This window comes from Acanthochromis polyacanthus, chromosome 17, assembly GCF_021347895.1.
Source record: "Acanthochromis polyacanthus isolate Apoly-LR-REF ecotype Palm Island chromosome 17, KAUST_Apoly_ChrSc, whole genome shotgun sequence".
NCBI classification, from domain to species: domain Eukaryota; kingdom Metazoa; phylum Chordata; class Actinopteri; family Pomacentridae; genus Acanthochromis; species Acanthochromis polyacanthus.
In genome coordinates, this window is record NC_067129.1 from 17,311,746 (window position 1) to 17,331,063 (window position 19,318).

The window sequence follows — 19,318 nt, forward strand, 5'->3', positions numbered from 1 at the left end:
GAGTCAGTTAGAAATGAAGAAGCATCTTGAATGAAGGTGAAACATTTTCAAGAACTTACAAGAGGTCTAGCTGATTACAACTGAAGCTCCTATGATGATAAATGGGTAAGTATCCTCTAGACAGTAGGCATATCAAAGCTGAATGGACTCCTTGTGTCAAAGTATGTAAAATTTAAAAACAAGAAAAAAGCTACATGCTCGATTAGATTAGATAGTACCCATGTTGTTAAAAAGCTTTGTTTGGTAACAAGGAGTCTTGGTACCCATAAAGCTACATGCCACCCTCAGCCACTGATATATTGGATATATGAAGAGTTTATTTGGAAAAACAGATACCTCTGTTTTGATAAATTTTCAGAAAACTTTTTTGTTTATTGTTCACTTGAGATAATATCAATCAAACTAAAGTTGAGTGGATTTGACTCAGTAGAAAAATACATGACAAAATAGAGAAAAAATAAATTATTAGTGCTATTATTATTATCTCAAGTGAACAACAAAAAAAATAAGTTTTCTGAAAATTTATAAAACAGAGTTGCCTGCTTCTGCAAATAAACTCTTCATATGTATTGATGTGAATGTATTATTTAGGAGCTGCATGTCTTTGGTATGTATTTGCGGACAAATACATACCTATTTATGTACCATTTATGTCGTGTACGGAGGAAAAGTACAACAGCATCACTGCAGCTGGATCCACTATGAGGTCTTTTGAGGCTTCAAGCCGTGATGCTCCGCCCACACGACTGGTGGTCACGTGACTGACCGTCGCCCAGGTTGTGTCGAAAGCATCCTGGTGTTAGCATTTAGCAGTTTGCTGCCGCTGACTAAAAATATAAAGTAAGATGTAAATATTTTCATTACGGCCGAGTCATTCTATGCTTCTAACGGAGACAAAGAAGACAAGGAACTACACAGACTGGCCTATTCCAACGCCGTGTGGTAGCTGGTGTCTGAAGAGGCCAGTTAACACAGCTAACTAAACACCAGCGGTTAGCTAACGTTCAAACTTTGACGGACAGCAGTTCGCTAGCTAGCTGCTAACGCTACTTTGCCAAATTACTACTACCATACCAGCTAGCTAGGTTAACTGTCTTGTGATTGTAGCTGTTATGCTAACTGATTAGCGTCGTAGTTGTTTGCACACTGACTCAAAAGCTTTTATTTTGCTCAGTCGATTGTGTGAAAGTAGGGTTAACGTTATTCTCAAGTAACGTCAGCTAACTTATGAATAATGATTACTGCAGCTAATGCTAATGCTAGCCACTTAAACTGCAACTAACACATACACAGTTACTCGGAGTGATTTAAAGTAGTTCTGATGGTCTTCCACGTAAAGGATAGTGAAATAAAGTAAGCAACAGATTCCAAGCAACGGGGATCTGAACAGTTACACGTCTAAGTTTTCCGATTGATTCGGCCAATCATATGAGATAAATAATGCGAAACGCCGGGATGTCAAACTCATGGGGATTAGGGCAGCAGCATTGTCTCGAAAACACAACTGTCCGATCATCTCGATAATCCTTACGTTGTTTATAATGCAGCTGCAATAGATTTTTTTTTAAACTGCTGCGCGTGTAGCGAAACGTTCAGTAAATAGTAATACATTTGGTAGCGCAGTTCATTGTAAACAAACAGTCTGTGTAGGCTATAGTCTACTTTACTTTAAGTCATGTCTGGGGACACATCTGATAGTAGCGATGACTCCGATGGAAAAACAAATGAAAAGGCCTGTACTGTCAAGCATCAAATCACCAACGGTAAGTCAAGCGTGTTGTTTGTAATCACGTTATATACACTGTGTAGAGAGGAAAGTAGCATCAGTATTCTGGGATTCATGTCGCCATTTAAATAATACAACACTTTTAAAATGTATCATTTTGTTGTTGAATTTTTGTTAGAGGTGTTGATGTCATTGTGAACAGCTAAAATCACCGCGTATTGTCTTAAGCAAGAGTTTGTGGTAATATTGCATTTATTAAATGCTTTATTTTGTAGAATGTTCTACAACTTTAAAACATGTTTGATTCGCCATAAATAAAAGGCATACCCTTGTGTGTATTACAGCTGCACAATTAGTGGATACATCACCAACTATGTTGCTTAATTGCTTGAATTATTTTTAGGGGGGAAAGTCCAAATTGTAGCCTGTTAAATGTGAAAATTTCCTGGTTTCTTTACTCTTCTAAGACAAAATGACAAAACAAGACATTTAAGGATGTCATCTTGGGCTTTGGGAAACACATCTAGAAATTTTCTGCCCTTTTTTTGGATCAAGCTACAACTTCATTAGTCAAGAAAATAATCCACAAATAAAATAAGCATGAGTTGCAGCCCTACTGTTTATGATTCATTGTAGTATAATGCAATACTAAAATCAATCACTGAATTGAATCCACTCCTGAATTAGTACTCTGAATAGAAATTATTTATAGATGGTTTCTTTTTTCAGATTTTGCTCTATCATACAGGTGTTTTCATATTTTTTGTTTTTCAGAGTGTGTAACTTTTGGACTGACTGTCTTTGATTTGTGGTCTTCATTATAAATTAAGCTCAATTATTTTGTTCGACAAGCTCATATCACAGCCATGTGCGAAGCATTCAGAATGTGTCAAACCTGGGGACATTGGGAAAAATAGATTTGTACACCGTCTTCAGAAAGGGATGTTATCCCCAGTTGTAGTGCCAAATGGATTTGCACATTTTATTGTTCTATTGTTGTGAATGTATTAATCTTGAATCGATAGTTATTTCAAATGAATTAACTGAATAAATAAATGTATTAAAAATAATTTGCAATAACTAAATTAAGATGCATACTCACTTTTGCAGAACAGTACGGTATCATTGTATTTCTACTGTATATTGTTTAGTAATTTGTATCGGTGTGCACTCTTGACAAAAACAAAATGTTGACTTGATTGTTGACTTAGTTAAGTTAGCTAAATTATTTACAGATACTGTGTGTGCATCCTAGATTTGAATTTGCAGTGTATATTCACAAAGAAAATCCATACAGATAGCATCACATCGAGCAGAGAACTGCGGCCTCGATGAGTTGATCATTTCAGGGTAGTTGCACATCTGGCCGTATCATAATCAGTGGTGGCATTGCATGTTTTCATCAGCTGTCTCAGCAGAAATGAATTATGATACTTACTGTGCCACTGATTGGGTTGCAGATAACACCACAAGTTCGACTGCCTTCTAATCTATAGAGAGCAGGGCGGAAGACAGCTTTCTTCTAAATTGTAATAAAGCTGTGTACCTTTTGCATTTAATATGCTTGTTAAAAAGCCCTAAAGTTGCTATTATTACTTCTGTTTTAATGTGTGTCTGTGTAGATGGTAGCTGTAAATACAATGTTGATACATTTTTTAAACGTGCCCACTTGAACTTCTCAAACAATAATCTGTTTGCAGTGTATGGAAATTGAGCTTTGTATTCTTCTCTTTTTTTCTCTCTCTCTTTTCTTTCTGCCGCTAGCTAATCTCACAGGCCACACTGAAAGGGTTGGTATGGAGAACTTTGAACTGCTCAAAGTCTTGGGCACTGGAGGTAAGTGGCCACAGAAGACCTAAAATAAATGAAATACAAATATATGAGGTGCAATAAACAAATTGCATAACTGTGCCTTTATAAATCAGAACCCATACCTGATTTAACTTTGGCCCCATTGAAATAATCCTTTTGCTCTACACCCTGTGCTGCTATCATGCTTGGAATGCATCCTGGAAATGGCAAATGTGCACTTAGCAGTGGTCACACCTAACACCGCTGCTGCTAGCAGTGTCACGCAGTCTCCTCACAGCAGTTACTACTTGTACATGTTGACTATATAGAGCTCTGTGTCAGTCATAAATGGAACAAAAAAAATTCTTAAGTTAAAAAAAATGGTAATCCTTTAATTTAAATTGCATTTTGGGGAAGAGAAAAAAAAGTCACAACAAGGCTTGGATAAATATCCTGAGGGGTAAAGTGTTTATAATTGATATTCATAGTCTGTAAGTAAAAGTACTCCCGAGGATACAGAAGTAAAATATTTCTTGTTATTTGTGTCCTGACTTGGGAGTTATCCGTTATCAAGAAGGCATGAGAAGTATCTGAATGTTTACTAGGTAGACCATATGCTGTTATTAGATCTCATCCATAGTGAATACCTGTGGGAGACCTTAGAGGCTGTTTCCTTCAAAGAAACAACACCTGATTAAATTTAGTGTGCAGGAATGCTTTTGCATGTGTTTATCTCAGTCCCAAAGATTTGAATAATTTTTGCACCTGTTCATCCTGAGCTCATCTTTTGAAATGGCCCCACAGCTAATTAAAGCACAGTCTAATGGGGTGTTTCTTTGTTTGTTGTACTTGCTTGTTTAGTACCAGCAGTAATTTGAAAGACTCAAGGAAATATTTGTTTGTCTTTGTCTAGCTTATGGAAAAGTGTTCCTGGTCCGGAAGAACAGCGGCCATGATGCGGGCCAGCTATATGCTATGAAGGTAAGATTATTAGTCTCAAGAGTCAATTAATATGATCTCAAAACAGCATCTTAGCCAAAAACTGTGAGTTTCAAGACACATAAATTATTTATTTAGAATTTGCTTTTATTCAAAGTGTATTTAGAGTTGTTATTTGGGCTTTCCAATAAACTATGGTTACAATTTCTAGATCTAAGGACTTAGGATACTGATGGAAAATCACAGTTAGTCAAAATGTAACTTTTTGATATCCAATTTAGGTGTTAAAGAAAGCCGCTATTGTTCAGAAGGCAAAGACAACAGAACATACTCGCACTGAGAGGCAGGTGCTGGAGCACATCCGCCAGTCTCCCTTCCTCGTCACGCTTCACTATGCCTTTCAGACTCACAGCAAACTACATCTCATCCTGGGTGAGTGGTTGAACACTAAATATGGAGAAGCCTTGTCTCCTCAGTTTTTTTTTATGTTTCTTCCTTATGCTATATGTGATTTTGTTGAGATGTACGTCGCTTTGGATAAAAGCATCTGCTAAATGTAATTGTAGAATTATTGAAATTTTTTGCAGGATGTGTGTTTTGTGTGCATTTTATATGATGTCTATTGAAGCTCTCTGTCTGTGTGTGAGTACAGACTATGTGAGCGGCGGGGAGATGTTCACTCATTTGTACCAGCGGGATCACTTTTCTGAGGAGGCGGTGCGGATTTATATCGGAGAAATAATTCTGGCTCTAGAGCACTTGCACAAGGTGAGTATTGCTCTTTCCAGCTTCAAAAGTAAAGGCAAGATTTACCAGTTTCTTTGATACTAGGTAGCTGAAGAATGACAAACAATCTGTAACGGATACACCACACAGATATATGACATTATTATGAGCTTACATGTTGGCAAGCACATGCTTATTTACTGAAACTGAGCAGACATGGAGCAACATTATTATCTCATTGGAGCCTTGTTTCTGGCCATCCAACATTATTACTCTGCCAAGAAACGTGGCAGAGTTGTGTGACAATAAATGTACGTTAGTCTGTCTGTTTATCTGCGCGCAACATTACTCAAAAATAGACTGACAGATTTGGATGAAATTTTCAGTGAAGGTCAGAAATGACACAAGGACTAAGTGTTTACATTTTGGCAGTGATGCAGCTTATAGTCTGGATCCACAGATTTGTTAAAGATTTCTGTATCATTGCGAGATAACAGCATGGTGTCACTGTAACCATGACAACAAGTGAACCTGACGTCAGATCACATGATTGCAATATTTCTACAAATCAACCGCTGTGGACTTAGTGGGACTTACCTGTTGGAAATGAAACGACTGAGCAGCCTTGGCAGAACACTGTGCTCTCTAAGTGCTTTTCTTGTTTGTTGATCTTTTACCTTTTGTTTTTTTTTCACCACCACTTCCTGTTTAAACAAGTAGGCATTTAAACTGCTGATTGTTTGACTTTATTCACCAGACAGTTAACTTGATCATATCATGCTGGCCACAAAGTCCTCTCTAATTCTCATATTTCATTCCGTGCAATAGTCTCGAGCTCACAGAAGTGGTTATCTAATAGCATTTCACAACTAGTGTAGCTGTACATTTGTTTCTAAACAAAGCAGCAGTGGCATTAAATGAGCCTTAAGTGTTCCTGCAGCTTGTGTACAAACCACTAGATAAAAAGAGAGTAGATTTTTAATTTTTTTTTTTTTTTGCATTTATAAGGTTGTTTTGAAAACATAAATGCTTTGCTGAGGATTTTATTCATTAGCATCAGCCAGCATTTTCTTACAAAGATATGACCTTTAATGGGTGTACTATACTGCGGTACACAGTGCAGCATTTAAATAACTTATTATAGAACAGCAGATTTTTGCATTCAATAGATCATTTAGAGCTCTGTTTGTGGTTTTATGTATTAACTTAATAATATGTTCTTCTATGTATACTGCATGATATCTCTGTTCACAAATGACTGCATCTAACATGAATGTGGTTTTCGCTGTGTTTTTGTGCAGCTGGGGATTGTGTACCGAGACATCAAATTGGAAAACATTCTTCTAGACAGTGAAGGCCATGTGGTATTGACAGATTTCGGGCTCAGCAAAGAATTTCTGGAAGAAGAGGTTTGTAAATGCAGTCTAACAGTAGGAATGTGTGTTCATGTGGACAGTAACAATACGTGGAATGCTGATATGTTTGGACACTCGGAACAATATTTTTTTGTGGTGAGATTTGTTTTTGCTTTTTGAATATGTGCTTTATTTCTTGTCAATACAGAAGGAGAGGACCTACTCTTTCTGTGGCACCATTGAGTACATGGCACCTGAAATCATCAGGGGGAAGACGGGGCACGGCAAGGTAAATAAAGGACAGTAAAGCTTTATTTATACTCCTGCATTGAATCTCTGCAGAGGCTGTGCTGTAACATGCAAAAGTGACCTATGCTGTTGTGAGCATTTATGCAACTATGCTAGTGTGTCTGTGTTGCTTTGCTATTGCACCGCCGAAACACTAGTTCGCAGTGGTGGTGTTATGCCTCTGCAGTGAATTTCTTTGTACATGTTAACAGTAGCAGCTGAAACAGAGCTGTTCCTGCTAGAAGTAATAGATAAACAGCAATTATTTTTTATCAAAATAATGCAACACCAAAATAAGGAAAGCCATCAGAACTAACAAAATCCATACATGGATTAGCAGAACTGTAAAAACAAGACAATGACTTGTGGCAACATTGGCAGAATACTGACCATTGTGTTTCCATAATGAGGAAGTCAGAAATGATTACAGCCTATTACAGATAGCACGTTTTTCCAAATCAAACACGACGTATTACTATCAAACGACCAATCACAGTTGTTGGAGACTGTGTATGTGTTTTTATAGCTCAGATCCATCAAAGATAAGAATAGTCTGTGTAAAACAATTAAAAAATGCTCTGAGTTTTTCACACCACAGAAAATGTCTTATTAAGCATTCAATAAAATTTTAACAATTAAAAACATCAGAAAGTATTACACATAACTAATTTCAGAATCATGAAAAAATAGCTTTATTGTCTCCTCTGAAATGCTGAAGCCAGTGGTTGACAGCTTTCAGAGCAGCCCTAAATAACCACACTAACTGAGCAAACTGACCGAAGTTTGTTTTAAGCCAACCAGATAGGTTAGATGCGAATTACAAATTTTAGATATTTTGTCACTTGGAATAAGTTATCTCATATAATAAACTAAACATACAAGGATATTTAGACTCATTGGTGGGCATGTATGGACTATGGTGGCACCTGATGTTGGCAGGTTGGAAGAATGAAGGCTGGGGAGGGATATTGCTCCCATTCACCAGTAAAACCAGTCTGTTAGTCCCATCAATTTTTTTTCACTGCAGAGGCAGGTGTTGGTGGTGAGTCTCAGCTCTCCATCAGTGTGGCTCTTTAGACAATCTACCTCTCTTTCCTCTTGTCATTCTTAGAAAATTTAAATGAGTTTCCATTAATTCTGGCATTCAGTGAAGATAGAGCAGGACAGATGTATACCAAGCTGCAAAACTACGGGCTGTAGTAGGTGTAGTAAATTCTAAGGAGCAGGAGAACCTCTGACGTTAATGCAGTATCTTTTTCAACAAGTTAGAGTTTTGGGGCAGGCGTCCTTCTTAGTATGTCTCCAGTGTGACACCTTGCCATGATTTCTGATCCACCCAAGGAATCCTTAATCCAAAATGAACGAAAAACAGTTTAATGGTGTCACTCCATAATGCAGTACATGGCTTAGTCTTTTCACATTTTTCAGTAATTGCTTTCTGCCATGTATAATGTGTTTAGAAACAAATCTCTGACATCCCTTCACACAGACATTGTTGGTTTTTTTTTAAAGTATATTAGCATATTTTCGGTCATGAAAGGCAGGCGGTATGATGGCAGTCAATCCAGGATCCCCTAAATAAATACACAGTGGGTGCATTTCCTTGTCATATCTTATTGTTTTTCCTCTGCATAATTCTTCTCCACCTGCATTCTGCTTCAGTCAGTAGATTGGTGGAGCCTTGGAATCCTGATGTTTGAGTTGCTGACGGGAGCTTCTCCTTTTACCTTGGAGGGAGAGAGGAACTCACAGAGTGATGTGTCAAAGTGAGTACCGCCGACTCCATCTCCATAAATTGTAAATTCAAATTTTGAATCAACCTGACACATTCTGTAGTCGTTAAAATCTGTATTATCGTCTCAGTTAGTACTTACTTCCCGCCAAGTGATCTATTTGGAACAAGCTCCAAATGCATATTTAAACACTAAAATTCTTGAGGCAGGCTTTGAATTTTGTCAAACAGTATATTTTATGGGGTATTATGTCAACAAAATGACCTTCTCTTCACTCCCTTTCCTCAGACGTATTTTGCGCTGTGATCCACCATTCCCCTCTATGATTGGGTCCACTGCTCAGGACCTGCTGAAGAAATTGTTGGTGAAGGACCCTCACAAGAGGCTGGGCTCTGGACCACGAGGGGCTGAAGACATCAAAGCACATCAATTCTTCAAGGTCTGTGAACTGTCAGTCACTCACATATCTCTCCTCCCATCTTTTCATTGATCTGTAACTCTTTCCATTTGCCGTTTTTTTTTTCCTCGTAGGGGCTGAACTGGGCTGACCTCGCACAGAAGAAGGTGTCAAGTCCGTTCAAGCCAGAGCTGAAGAGTGAGCTTGATGTGGGGAACTTTGCTGAGGAATTCACTGGGATGGATCCTGTTTATTCTCCAGCGAGCACACCCCCAAGCACAGACCGCCTTTTCCAGGTCAGTCCTCATTTTCTGACACTGAATTTTAGCAAAAGTTGTTTCCAAAAAATACTGAAATCACCATCTGAGAATTGTAACATCCCAAAAAGTAGATTCAAATTTAATTAATATTAACATTATTATTTTAATAACACTCACTAAGATGTCTTCAGGCCTATTGATGTCTTTTCATACATCTGTGATTTCCATAAGTTGGCTCTCTTTTGTTTCTCACTCAGAGTGTATCGACACTTCATTACATCCAACATCTCTCCTCTGTTTCAGGGCTACTCCTTTGTTGCTCCCTCCATACTGTTCAATAAGAACGCAGTGATGGGAGACTTTGTAGAATCCCAGATTGGTGCTGAACGACCAGCTTCTGCTTCTGTCCAACGCAGTGCAATGTTACAGGTATGGAACTGGGCTTAGGAAACTATTATTGTTCAAGGTTTGAAATGATCTGGACATGGATTGTTTTTTTTGCTTTATGCTATAGAGACAGTTCTGCTTGTCAACAGACAGGAAGGAAGAGAGCTAGAGAAGCTAGTCTATTAATCAAAGTGGGCATGCCTTATCTGACAGGATGTATTGACTTAACTGTGTTCTGGTTTTATTATACAGCACTTTAGCATCACTCTTGCATATTTATAGAATACTATTTTGTTGCTACTAATATATCAATTTATACATATATATATATATATATATATATATATATATATATATTCTCACTGGCTGTTTAGTTGTATCATAGTTTGATCTACAAGAATGCATGATGTTCTGTCTAGTGATTATACATGTTGTGTGTAGCAATGTAAAATCTATGGACACCCACAGAGCATCCACCTGGGTGTTTTTATGCTACTCAGGCCTCGTCACAGTACAGTGTGTGCATGTATAAACTGTACCTGACTGGCATGTACTTCATCCTTTAGTTGGTTTTCTTGTATCTGTTGGGGCAGCCGAACTTCCATCATGACTGAAAACAAAGTATTTTAATTTGTGAAGTTGTCCTCATATCTGTTTAAATAAATGTATGGGAAAAAATACACATTTCCTCTTGAAATATAGCGAAGTAGAAGAATAAAGTTATGTGACACAGAAATACTTTTATAATTCAAGTACCTCAAAACTGTTTTAAGGTACAGTACAAGAGTAGATGCACATAAGCCTCACTGTTAAGTACACAAGTAAATAAATGCATTTCCTATCACATACTGATCAGCGGACGCCAAAGTCATGTCCTTGTCACTTTGCTGTTAAGCCATGTCCTATTGCCTGAAAATGTCTAACTCATCACATCTCCACTGACAGCTCAATGCTGATTTGTTTCTTCTTCATTTAGGAATCCCAGTTTTTTCAGCACTACGAGCTGTGTCTTCATGGCCCACCCTTGGGTGAGGGTAGTTTCTCTGTGTGCAGGAAATGCAGACACAAGCAAACTGGCCACGAGTATGCCGTCAAGATCGTCAGCCGCAGGTGAGCAGGGATGCGATGCTGCTTACTACTCTGCTCTTTTAGTAGCTTTGTGTCGGTGTGCTTGACTGTGCTTTGCTGTTATCACTGTACCGTCTGATGGTGTAAGTCATGGAGTGTCCTTGGTAACGCTGTTTATTTTGACTGTGTTAGGATGGAGGCAAACACTCAGAGGGAGATTGCTGCCTTGAGGCAATGTGAGGCCCACCCCAACATTGTCAAGCTGCATGACGTCTACACTGATCAGGTACAATGGAGTGGAGATAGGATCCACATTGGGATGACTTGTACAATTACTGACAACATTTACACAACAAATACTGTACACACATTGTGTACTTTAAAGCTGTGGTAAGCAGAAGTCCTAAAAATGCACAACATACCATGCTTTGTATGCTTCTTACAAAAATGCAACACAAGACTGTAGTAGAGATGAATGGCAAGCTCAAAATGTTCTAATCTAGTCCTAGTAGGTTTCATAGATATTAATATAGTTTCATTGTAGACACATTTTGTTATGCCATCGTCCTGTTTTTTGGGATCTGCTTTGCAGTCTAAGCAGTTTTTGCCAATGCCTGAAGAGCAACTTTTCCTACAGGATTTTACACCATTGATACAGGCTTTTCATCATTTGAAAGGAGATGCACATACACACCGTCATTTCTCAAACAACCAATAAGAACAATGTCTCTCTCTAAAAAGAACTCTGATAGGCCAAAATCTCCAGTCATGGCCAATTTGTTTTTCACCCTGAAAACAGACAATATTAGATGCAAAATTCTAGTTTACATTCACACCACTTGAATTACAAAATGCTAAAATATTATTGTAGCATTTTTGCCTGATGAAGCCATAAAATACTGCTTACCCCAGTTTTAAAGGACAGAATCTGTGTTACATCAAGTCAAGCTTTCTCTCTGTGTATGTCCTTCTCTGTTAGTACCACACGTATTTAGTGATGGAGCTTCTGCGAGGTGGAGAGTTGCTGGAAAGGATCAAGAGGAAGAAACTGTTTGGCGAGGCGGAGGCCAGTCAGCTGTTGCAGAGCCTGGTCTCTGCTGTCAGTTTCATGCACGACGCTGGAGTGGTGCACAGAGATCTCAAACCAGAGGTGGGATTTGATGACTTGACTCGTTCCTGGCAATATACTAGCTCCCATGTAAAAAGTACTATCCCAGTTACACACAATGCACAATACAGTACTGTTTATATGATCGGAGTTATGCGAATTTACCAGTCTAAAGTTATTCCACCTACATTGCTGCTGAATCGCATTATATTGAGATTTAAAGTTTTCATCTATTCGAAATGCTGCATTAGTTCAGGGAAATTATCTGAAGGAAGTCACAGTGTAAAATTATTGAGCCCCTGTAATTTGGGGAAATAAGAACAGAGTGAAATTTTAATTGTCTCAGTATTTTTCTGCTGTGAGCTGCATGCGTGCTGTACAATCCTCCAGAGTTCTATTCAATCCGTGTGGTGTGTGCCGCTGCTTGTGTGGTTAGTTTGCAGCATTGTTTACACATGATGTAATCAAGGTAAACACAGCAGTCAACAATGCTGCGGCACTTTTTAAAAATTAGGCTGCAGGTTTATCACGCGTCTTTCCTGCCATCTTCGGATGGCTGTGGGATTAAATTATATGAAGGAGAAGACTTATATATAGTGTATAGCAGTTGTGGATGACAGATAGTGGCAAGACTCACCCATGCAGGGTTGTCCTTGGCTCATAATGGGCCTTTTGGGAATGACTGTAAATGACAGTGAGCATGATTGGTCTGTGTGTAGTAAAGGCAGTGTGTCTGATGCCTTATTTGACAGAAACCGATGCATTTCCTTGTTATATCTTACCATTTTATAAACTAAAATATCTATTGTGCTTCAGTAACTGAAAATCTAATTAACAAAATCTTTTTATGCTTGATAATTATCATTTTAATGCTGGTGATTTTACTATTTGGGGGTGGCAAATAATGCTCTGTGCAGAAATAACACTGCTGTTAATTTTACATGCCTCTGGCAATCACATAAACTTTTATTTTTCATGCAAGTCTGAATGGGTTTACTGCTTGGAAAATGTTTGATTAAAACTATTTATCTACATTATTACTAAATTCCTGCACATTTCAAACAAATATTGAGTTTGCGCTTCTCAGCAGAGTCAACAGATGATAGCTCGTGTTAAAATACGTGACGTGGAGACATCTTGTGCGCCAACATCTAATCTAATTTTCACAAACTACATCTGAACACCCACCTTTGCTGCTGCACTGGGTAAAACAACTAAAAGCTATAGTATTTACTATTAGTATGAAGTAATTGAGCTCTGAACAAGTAAAGAAAAACAGGAGCGGATCATGATGGTGTTTGTTTATCTTTCAGAACGTGCTGTTTGCAGATGAGGGGGAGGACGCTGTGCTAAAAGTAATAGATTTTGGATTTGCCCGCCTGTGCCCTGCAGGCAGCGCCCCCCTGCAGACTCCCTGCTTCACACTGCAGTACGCTGCACCAGAGCTTTTTGAGAGTGCTGGATACGATAAAGCCTGTGACCTCTGGAGCGTCGGGGTCATCCTGGTAATTGAACTTGAATATGCTGATTCTGCCATGTCTGTCCGTTTTAGCTGAAGTACTAATGACTGCGTGTTGACTGTGTGTGTGTCTTCATCAGTACACCATGCTGTCAGGCCAGGTGCCATTTCAGAGCGAGCAGCGTGGGATGACCTCATCATATGCTGCCGACATCATGCAAAAGATAAAAGAGGGCGATTTCTCATTGGATGGGGAAGCCTGGAAGGGCGTATCGGAGGATGCCAAAGAGCTTGTCAAAGGTACAGGAAAAAGTTAGATTTTAGTGGTTTACAGTTTGATTTTGGTAAATGGGCCACACTGGAGTTGCTCTCTGCTTTATTGGGGAATGGCATGGCGGATGGTTTAGGGATTTCTCGCTGTGTTTATGAAAGTGCAGTGTAGCTGTCGGACAAATGTTATTTGTCATATGTCATGTCTTGCTTGTTTGTGTCCCTTTGCCTGCCTTAATGTGTCTCTCTGTGATCTAAGGCCTGCTGACAGTGGATCCAGAGAGGCGTCTGAAGCTCTCTGATCTGAAAGAGAACAGCTGGCTGCAGGGCGGCGCATCCATGTCCACCACTCCTTTGTGCACTCCAGATGTACTGGAGTCCAGTGGGCCGACTGTCCGCACCTATGTCAATGCTACCTACAAGGTAATATCTTTGTGTGACAATATGTCAACGCTTTTCGAAGAGATGTTATTGTCAAGGCCAAAATGATCCATGCCCATGGCAAATTATGATTTATAGTGGGCTTTTGTTTGAGCAGTAAGTTTCTTCTGGCTGAAAATAACCAACCAGCAACAAATAACAGTAAGATATTGTGTTAGAAATGTTATGGATAGTTTTAACTATTTCTGTGTTGTTTTCTTTAGTCTGTAGTATGAATGCCTTGTCCAAAATTGTTCATGCCCTTTGAAATTGCTGATTTTTAGGACACTACATTTTCTGGTAATTTCTACCGTGCTCTTGAGCATTCTAATTTACCATAAATTGAGAACAGCTGATTCAGTAGTCTTCCCGTCGATTGCTAATCAATTGTAAGTCATTGAGCGAACCAAAGAGCTTAGTGAGTCTGTTATTAGGACATAAAGTCATGTCCAGTGCCAGTGGCCTCACTGTAAAGCAAAATCAAAAAGTACAAGTGGGAAAAATCTAAGCATGACCCCTGGACTGGAAAGAATAGTAGTGAGAGAGACCAAAAAGGATTCAAGGATCAGAACCAAGACCATCCTGGTGAATCTGAACTATTCTCATATCGACATCTCAATTGAGGCTGGTCAACATGGACGTTGACAAGGAAAGACTTCAAGACAGGCACACAAAAAGCTCACCAAGCTTATGCAGCAGCAGATTTGGACAAAGGAGAAAGCTTTTGGTCTTCAGTTCTGTCATGGAATGTGATGAAAATTGAGTTGTTTGGACATGGATGTGGTGATGTGGTTTTCATTTGGTCCAAGCAAGGAGAAGTGTTGAACCCCAAGAATACCGTCCCACAGTCCGACCTGGTGGAGGGAATGTGATGCTTTGGGAGTGTTTTTCAGCCAGACAACCTTGTCAAAGTAAATTACATAACAAGGAAAGAGGACAACATCAGGCAGTCTGAACAAAACATGGCCTTCAGCGGTACTTGACCTTCCAACAAGACGCTGATCTGAAATGTACAGCCAAAGTGGTCAAGACATGGGTAAAAGAAAACAGTATCAACATTTTGAAGCCGTACAGCCAGAGTCCAGACCTGAATCACATCAAGAATCTTTGGAAGAACTGAAGACCGGAGTGATGTAGGGAAGCTTTCAACCTCAAAGAGATGGAGATCATCACCAAGAGAAGTGAAACAAAATCCCAGTAGAGACATGCAGAAAAACTGTCAGTAAATATAAGAAGATGTGATGACAAATTTAGGTACTGCCATCGATTACTGAGAAAAGGTATTAATCATTTTGGACTTGGCGACATATGAATAGTTATATTTAAATCTCTGACTCCGTGTCCTGTCATTATTATTATTTCCAGGCAGTAGAAATCTATTGCTCAAAGTAAAAAATATCTCAAGAAAAGAAACGGTACGAGTGTGAATAATGTTTGGCTTAACTGTAAATCTAGTCACTCTGTTTAATCTTCCTGTCATTTCCTCTTTTTTTTTTTTTTTTTTTTGGGATTTTTGTCTATCACCAGGCTTTCAACCGTGGTAAAAGAGAGGGCTTCTTTCTGAAAAGCGTTGACAACGCTCCTCTTGCAAAGCGACGAAAGCTAAAGATGACAAGCACAGGCGTAGAGACCCGATGGAGCTCATCCTCTTCCTCCTCCTCTTCTTCCACGTCCTCCTCCGCCTCTGCAACAGCATCCAAAGCACAGCCAAAGCAAACTGTGACCCCAAAGGAGAGCTAGCCGAAATGACAGGCAGGGAGAGCAGCACGGAAATGAAGTGGTATGTGCTTTTACTGGCAACATAATGTCCTCCAGTGGTCAGTTCCAAAGAACACACTGATACAACACTGGCTAATGTAAAGTGTCCACTTGTTTTACAGAAACGCGTATTCATTCCTCGTATTCTCCACAAACCAAACATGCGTTTTCATTGAGAAAAGAAGATGTGGCCTTGAGAAAATGTTCGTACTTATTCAGTATTTGCTCACAAGAATTTGGTGATACCACACACTAGAAGTTAAGCATGAGACATTTACCTGTTTTCTCTGCAGATAAGAATCAGTGCCTGGCTATATAGGGAAAAAAGGGAAAAAGGAGCCATAAATGAGCAGAAGCCATATATACAGCAAAAGAAGTAAATATATCAATTCAGTTGTTGTGAAGACACACAAATTTGCACAGAGCAAATAAAACAGTCCTTCCAGTAATTTATAGACTTAATCCTTTTATTGTCGTGTTTAGTTACTTTTAACGTTGACACACATTTAAAATTGAGCAAAAAATAAATACTGCTAAAGCCAAGGCACAAGTGCTGTGCCACACGGAGGCACTCCAATCTGCCACAATAGCAGTTCTCTGAGATTTTTTTAGACTCGCTTGGAGTCAAAAAATCTCACTGTTTGCACTATTTTGCAGAGAATGTAAACGATCAAATGGTCACAAAACAAATTGCTGGAAGGACTGAGCACAGAGGGAAAAATATTGTGACAGGTTTTGTATGAAGGTATTTCAGGTGCAAAATGTTTGAGCACCTGTAACATCAAATTTGTAGTTGTGTACATTGAATTTGTATGTGTATCTCTCTGACTGGCCGAAAAGTCTGTCAATCTCAGAGCATAGAATTTATACAAAGGTCGGATCGTTTTGTAGTTTTGCACCAAATATCTCGGCGGGACCGGAAGTACGATTTCTGATTTGCACCTGCAAAAAACAGAGAATGTGTGACTCGTGGGGAGGATTCGAGTGGTTGTAAGTAGCAATTTGTGTTCGTGTGTTAGAGGACACAGCTATTTTCGTGGTAAATTATTTCACATACTTATTGCACAAGTTCACATTCAGATTTGCACATATTCAGATTCTCACCTCAACTTTGCACTTAGTGTGCTGCAACAATAGGTGCAAAATGTGAGCGTGTCAGTGTTGAAATATGTGACTTGTAGAGAAGGATTTGTGCACCTGGAATTACGATTTTGTGAATGTGTATTTTTGTGTTGTATTTGTGGGAAGAAAAAAAAATCGACACATACAAGAAATTATTTTCCAAGTACACAACTCTTAGAGTGTGGGAATTCAGATTTGCTGATACACATACAAATTCAATGTACACAACTACAAATTCGAAATACCTTCATAGTTTTGACCTTAGAGATTGTATATGATGAATAAAGCTGTATTGGAAATCTTCTCTGTTGGATCCATTTGATGATCATCAGTCCAGGGGGCGCTGTCTTTGCAGCTGCACCTCCAGTACACTACCGACTCTGCGGATCCCGTTGAACTCTTTCCGGAGATCATATCATGGATTTTCCTGCTGTTTCGATCGGCAGAGTTTGACTAGAAGGGGATCGCAGTGCTAACGAAGCGTCCAACAGTAGCACCTGTAAAAACACATGAAGACAAAGGAGCAGTCATTACACAGAGTGCGGTTTTCTTGTCATACTCGCTGTATATTTCTCGCCTTGTTGTGCTGATCTGAAAATCTCTAGCATGCTACTCTGTCGTGATGATGAAATGTAAGAACTTTTTCTATATTTTGGTATCTCTTGCCCACTATGGGAATGCCACTTGGAAGGGTTTTTTTTTAACGCTCCCAAGTGCAGCTTCAGCGTTTGCACATAAACGGGAGCAAAATCGGTCTCGGTGATCCGAGTGCACATCGCCTTGACTTTGTGCATTTTTAAAGAGTATTATAGCTTCTGTTGGGCTCAGACCAGCGCCACATGCGGCTCCCACAAATACAATCTGATTTGATACGGTGAAATATTGATGAAGCTCGGCTCACCTGGGCTCGGCTTTTGTCTTTTTCCAGAAGTTATTCGTTTTTAAACATTTTATGGCTTTGAAATTTAAAATATGTTACAGAATGAGACACTTAATCATGACTTTTTGGGAGATGATCCTGTGAGAGGTTTGTATATATTCATGATTCAGAGTAAAAAAAAAAAAAAACAACAACAAAAAAACAAATGTATGTAATGATTTCAAATTTGACGGCTGTTTTAATGGTATTAGTCTTCTGATGTAATAATGTTTTTATTGGACTTTTTTTTTTTTTTTACATGTTGCACAGTCAGTTGATCAATTAAACACATTTCAGCTTTAAAGGTGCTTTCATTGATATTTATTACATGTAATTGATTTAATGCTGTGGTAATGGGATTATCCTAATTTGGCTCTTGTTGTGTACCAGTCCTGTGTGTGTGTGTGTTTGTGTTTGTGTGTGCGTGTGGTTGTCTGAGAGTTCGACTGGTGCTGGGAGATTGGTCGTTCTGATATTTCTCTACCAGATGGAGCATTATTGCAAGTTACTGTATTATTTTCCTGATGTCGTTTCCCACCATTGTCTGTTAAAAGGTAACTGGTCGTGATATTTTTACTGCAGAAACTGCTTTTACTGGTGTTGATATTCTTTTGTTGTTGTAGATGATATTTTTCTCTTCTCTTTTTTTTTGTTGAGCATTACTATTTTACTGAAATGCACTGTCACTGATGTCGTAACTGGGAATTTATCTTTTTGCACCAAGATTGTTGTTGTTTTTTTTTGGCTGGTGCAAAATAAACATTACTTTTAAATAAATGGCTGTGTTTTTCCTGTTTTTTTTTTTTATTTGCGTGTTGTAGCTGTTCTCTAAATGCTTGTAATCAGATTGCTCAGAAGCACCCACTACACTGAGATCCATCATGATTGAGCAAGCACAATTAATTATACAGTAAGTTTGATAACCGTTCCATTTGACGACAGCCATTTTTCTAAATGTATTTCCTAACAGAAGGAGGGAAACGCTCATAAAAAATTCACAGAAGCTTTAATCAATGTCAAAACCACATTAGAAACCATCGTTCAGCACTTCCTGATGTCATCTTCATACAAGTGTCTACATAAAACCATTTAATTTCTTAAATTAAAAAAGCTGTTGCCATTTGCATACGGAAGATCTATTATTTTAATCAAATATATCACATATGAAACCCCTTATTCTTTCTGATTGTAACTTCTGTGGGCAATAATCGGAGGCATTCTTAGTGAAAATGAGTGCAGACTACATATACAGCCATGGAAAAACTATTAGACCACCCTTGTTTTCTTCCATTTCTTGTTCATTTCAATGCTTGGTACCACTAAAGGTATATTACCTGAAACATACAATGAACACGACAAAAAATGCAGCTGATTCCACAATACTTTATGTCCTGTTCGGCCTGCTTAAACTTAATTGTATTCCCAGGGTATATAAGAGGCCATTTCCTGTCATCAGCAGCACTGCACATGCAAAGGTCTAGAGTGGTTTCCTGCTGACATTCAAGCACAACTCAGAAGTTGTCAGCTCTCCCATGATACCTAAAACAAAAGAATTATGTGAAGCCACGAAGGCAGCCATCTTTCCACTGCTG

The 19,318-nt window shown here is 38.8% G+C and overlaps 1 protein-coding gene across 1 annotated transcript; it reads left to right on the forward strand.

The window, feature by feature from the left end:
• Window positions 1-733: 733 nt before the first annotated feature.
• On the forward strand, window positions 734-18,503 carry rps6ka4 (ribosomal protein S6 kinase, polypeptide 4). Its single transcript, XM_022204941.2, has 18 exons — window positions 734-1,763; window positions 3,491-3,562; window positions 4,431-4,498; window positions 4,738-4,888; window positions 5,109-5,224; window positions 6,484-6,591; window positions 6,746-6,826; window positions 8,488-8,591; window positions 8,847-8,997; window positions 9,090-9,251; window positions 9,519-9,644; window positions 10,579-10,712; window positions 10,863-10,956; window positions 11,650-11,820; window positions 13,092-13,283; window positions 13,378-13,537; window positions 13,767-13,930; window positions 15,455-18,503. Exons 1-18 carry the CDS (start codon window positions 1,676-1,678, stop codon window positions 15,665-15,667), a joined length of 2,355 nt encoding a protein of 784 aa, XP_022060633.1. The 5' UTR covers window positions 734-1,675; the 3' UTR covers window positions 15,668-18,503.
• The last annotated feature ends 815 nt before the right edge of the window (window positions 18,504-19,318 follow it).

Bases quoted from the DNA above. Each gene is read 5' to 3' on its own strand.
- rps6ka4 (XM_022204941.2), top strand. From the start codon at position 1,676: ATGTCTGGGGACACATCTGATAGTAGCGATGACTCCGATGGAAAAACA. The intron at 13,284-13,377 runs GTAATTGAACTT...TGTCTTCATCAG, and splicing joins GGAGCGTCGGGGTCATCCTG to TACACCATGCTGTCAGGCCA. The intron at 13,538-13,766 runs GTACAGGAAAAA...CTGTGATCTAAG, and splicing joins TGCCAAAGAGCTTGTCAAAG to GCCTGCTGACAGTGGATCCA.